The following is a 4,207-nucleotide window of genomic DNA, read 5'->3' as shown; positions in this document are numbered from 1 at the left end:
TTCCAATTTTTTGTGCTTATATTTTTATTCTTTTACTCTTTTTATTTCCACATATGTTTTCTTGTTTTTCTACAGATTCATATTTTTATTTCCAAATTTTTATTTATGTATTATTTATTCATTCCTCTTGTATTTCCACATTTCTTGTTTTTTGTTGTTTATTTTTGTTGATTATCCTTGTTTTTGGCACTCCAGTGATTCCATTAATAATGTTTAAAGTAAAATTGCCTTCTTTTCTCCGTGTTTTTGAGCCTCCTCTTCTCTTCTGCCCTCTCAGGTCTGTCGTGGTCTCTTTGCGTCTTCTCCCCAAACTTTTTGGCACTTTTCAGCAGTTTGGCTCCAGCTACGACACTCACTGGATCACCATGTAAGTAACATTTTCCTGAGATTTTTCATGCATGCGTACCAAACTCCTGCTGGTCTTAAGATGTTAAATTGATCATATGTTTTTGATGAAATGATGTGCTTGTGTGTTCGCTCAGGTGGGCTGAGAAGGAGCTGCACATGATGAAGCTGTTCTTCGACAACCTGCAGCACTACATCCAGGAAGTCCGGGAACACCGGCACAAGTTTGCACTGTGAGTCTGTCAGACCTTCACCTCTACCACGTTTAAATAACACCTGGTTCCCTCTGAGTCTGTCGAACATACCTGAACACGAGCTGACTCAGAAATCACACACACACACACACACACACTAACACACAGAGCAAATCAGTGCAAATTCTTTCAAAAACATGAGGGAAAAAGGCAACTTGGTTAGAAATGTTCTACAAATTACAAGGAATTAGTTAATTTAGAAAATATTATTTAATTATCATTAAAACGGTAGGGAAAATGTCTACAAAGACACAAACGAGGGGAAAGTCATTTCATTATTATGTGTTTTTTTTTTTTAATTTAATTTCTTTTTTTAACTAATTCTCAGATCTTTTTTCTTTTTTGGGGGGTTCTTTCATTCTTTCTTTTGTTGTTTTTTTTTTAAATTTGTCATCTAAGTATTCATTTAAATTTTTGAATTATCCAAATGTCATAAAAACAAAAACGTAAACAAATAAAACAAGAAAAAAAAAACAAAACAAAACAACAGCAACATATTTATTAGCACATCATTCCTCCCATGTTTTTGAGAGAAATCACACCTCTTTGCTCAAGGTTCAAAGGGTTAAAGTACGACTGAGGTGTCTACATGACGGAGGAGCTCGATTTAGCTGCATTTATTTTGACTCCAGGCATGTTTACCTGTGCTTCAAAAGTCCAGTTTTAGTCGGACTGACACAATAATTCGTCTTTTTCTAACGTGTGAACGTACTGACGGAGAGCAGCAGCAGAGGCGTTTATGTGTTTTAGATTTCAGTAAAATAATACGTTTTGTTTGCTGCGATGCGTCTCTGCAGGTACAGCCACAGCGCGGAGGTCCAGGTCCGTCTGCAGTTCCTCACCTGCGTCTTCTCCACGCTGGGATCTCCGGACCACTTCAGTAAGATTCAGCTTCTTTTTTTACAGAGAACAGAGTCAGACATGGCAGGTTTGTCACTTATCCACTGCTTCAGGACACGTCTAACACGGAGTTAAAGTTTGTCACATAGTTGAGTTAAAACGTGTGAAGCTCAGAGATAGTGCTTTAGATGGGAGGCTCAGTACATGAAGAGGCCTGGATCTTTGGTCATTTTCAGTGAAATCATTTTTTGTTAAATTCCTGCAATGTTGCTCCAGAATTTAGAGATCAAAGGGCATTCCTAAAAAACTGTGAAGATGCAGTATGTATTTAATACAAAGAGGAGAGATCTGGTTCTTTACTTAAATAAAGTACTTTTATAAACTTTTTAGATAAAAGAAAACACAAAAAATGAATAATTTTCAATATATTACTTTTTTTTGAGAATTTTAACCCTTTAAATGCCAGATTTTTGTCATAATGCCATGGTTTTAGATGATTTAGACGTATTTGTTTAATAGTGTTTGTGTGTGTGTGTGTGTGTGTGTGTGTGTGTGTGTGTGTGTGTTTCAGGACTGAGTCTGGAGCAGGTGGACATCCTGTGGCACTGCCTGGTGGAGGACGCCGAGTGCTACGACGACGCGCTGCACTGGTTCCTCAATCAGGTCCGCAGCAAAGACCAGCACGCGATGGGCATGGAGACCTACAAACATCTGTTCTTGGAGAAGGTGGGGACGGATTTTATGTAAACTCAAAGTTTTTGCTGCAAGATTTACGTCTCGGAAACTTCCACCGAGAATCAACTGATCCAGTTTGGATCAACGATGTGACAACTTAACTCTTTGAAACCTGGATTGACATCATGGGGGGTTCAAATAGACAGGTTTCGTGGTCCCACTGCATGTGTGTGTTTGTGTGTGTGTGTGTGTGTGTGTTAATGTACCTCTGTGTGTGTGTGTGTGTGTGTGGTGTGTGTGTGTGTGTGTGTGTGTGTGTGTGTGTGTTAATGTACCTGTGTGTGTGTGTGTGTGTGTGTGTGTGTGTTAATGTAACTCTGTGTGTGTGTGTGTGTGTGTGTGTGTGTGTGTTAATGTAACTGTGTGTGTGTCCAGATGCCTCAGCTGAAGCCGGAGACGATCAGCATGACGGGGCTCAACCTCTTTCAGCACCTCTGTAACCTCGCCCGCCTCGCCACCAGCGCGCTGGACAACGCCTCCAGCTGTGAGGTACACAAACTCGTCCCAACTTCATGTTCATAAACTGTATTTAAAAAAGAAAACATTGAATAACAAACTTAAATATCTTTGATTATTTCTCTAAAAAACATTTTTATTAATGCAGCTTGTAGCTGTTTTGGCACTTTACAAGTAACCAAAGTACCAAAACCTCCGTCTCACGTGCACGCCACCCTGAACTTATTTAAGCGTAACACGGAGGAATGGCACGTGAGCACGCAAATTTCCAAACCAAACCGACTTTACCGTGTCAGCTCCCTCAGTGCAAACACAGCGTAATATCCCTTTGAGCCCACGTGTGAATAAGAGCCCGACCGAAATTCACCGAGTACCGATATGGCGACAGATATGGTGAATTTTTGGGCTTGAATGAAAACAGATAATTTCTGTGTGGATTGAGTAACTTGCCCAACACTGCCAACCAGCTTCGTAAACAAAACACCGCCTCTCCGTGGCATCCTGTCTCCTGCACGCTCCACCCAGGCGCAAACCCTCGCCGAAACCTAACAGAGTATTTCCTGTTCATGACAACACGTCTGACTTTGACCGTCTACACGTGTGAAAAAACGACTTTCCAAAGAGTTAATAAGAGAAAACGACTTCAAAGTGAAGACTGACAGACCTCTGTGTGTGTGTGTGTGTGTGTGTGTGTGTGTGTGTGTGTGTGTGTGTGTGTGTTTGCAGCTGTGTGGGATGGACCAGCTGTGGGGGATCGCTCTGAGAGCTCAGTCTGCTGATATCAGCCGTGCCGCCATCCAGTACATCAACTCCTACTACATCAACGGTCAGTCTACGTCCGCCGTTTTCCGCTCACACAACAGACCTGAACGCAGATAACAAAAAAATATTCTTGACGTCAAAGTGAAAAACTGAATTTAAGTTTTTCACCGTCCCGCGTCTCGTCTTTGTGTGTTGTCGTCTGCAGCCGGTAAGACGGGCCTGGAGAAGGAGCAGGAGTTCATCAGGAAGTGTATGGAGAGTCTGCTGATGGCTTCGGCCAACCTGGAGAAGGACGCCCACTCCAGCCTGACCAGCATCGAGAGAGGGCTGCTCATGCTCAAAACGCACCTGGAGGCCTTTCGACGCAGGTACGCACACGCACGAGGAAGGTTAACACAAGATGAGAGGACGTTCATAGCTTGTTTACGGTCACGTGGTCCCGATGACGCTCAGCATAGCACAAACGTTTGGTATTTTTTTAGCACCTCTGCAGAAATCACTTCCTGCCTCCCATCTGCTGATCTTCAGGGTGACGTGACGTCATGTGCAAACCATTAAATGTCTCAACGTCACATTGTCTCGTGTCCTCGTCAGGTTTGCGTACCACCTGCGGCAGTGGCAGATCGAGGGGACGGGAATCAGCAGCCACCTGAAGGCGCTGAGCGACAAACAGTCTCTGCCGCTCAGGATCGTCTGTCAGCCCGCCGGCCTGCCCGACAAGGTGACAGATCTGCACCGACGCTTACGAACACTTACTGTACACAACTGCATCTGCAGTTTGACTCCTCCGTCTCAAAACGTACACGTAAACTGGT

General features: G+C 43.2%; 1 protein-coding gene across 1 annotated transcript; it reads left to right on the top strand.

The window, feature by feature from the left end:
- Positions 1-277: 277 nt before the first annotated feature.
- On the top strand, positions 278-4,149 carry LOC121966336 (ubiquitin carboxyl-terminal hydrolase 34-like; the record flags this gene model as incomplete). Its single annotated transcript, XM_042516440.1, has 8 exons — positions 278-367; positions 483-578; positions 1,397-1,479; positions 2,011-2,165; positions 2,550-2,663; positions 3,357-3,456; positions 3,598-3,760; positions 3,987-4,149. Coding segments are annotated over 8 exons (964 nt in total), but the record flags the coding sequence as incomplete, so codon positions are not given.
- Positions 4,150-4,207: the final 58 nt, after the last annotated feature.

Source organism: Plectropomus leopardus, unplaced genomic scaffold, assembly GCF_008729295.1.
Source record: "Plectropomus leopardus isolate mb unplaced genomic scaffold, YSFRI_Pleo_2.0 unplaced_scaffold2406, whole genome shotgun sequence".
NCBI lineage: Eukaryota > Metazoa > Chordata > Actinopteri > Perciformes > Serranidae > Plectropomus > Plectropomus leopardus.
This window is presented reverse-complemented; position numbering and strand designations above follow the sequence as displayed.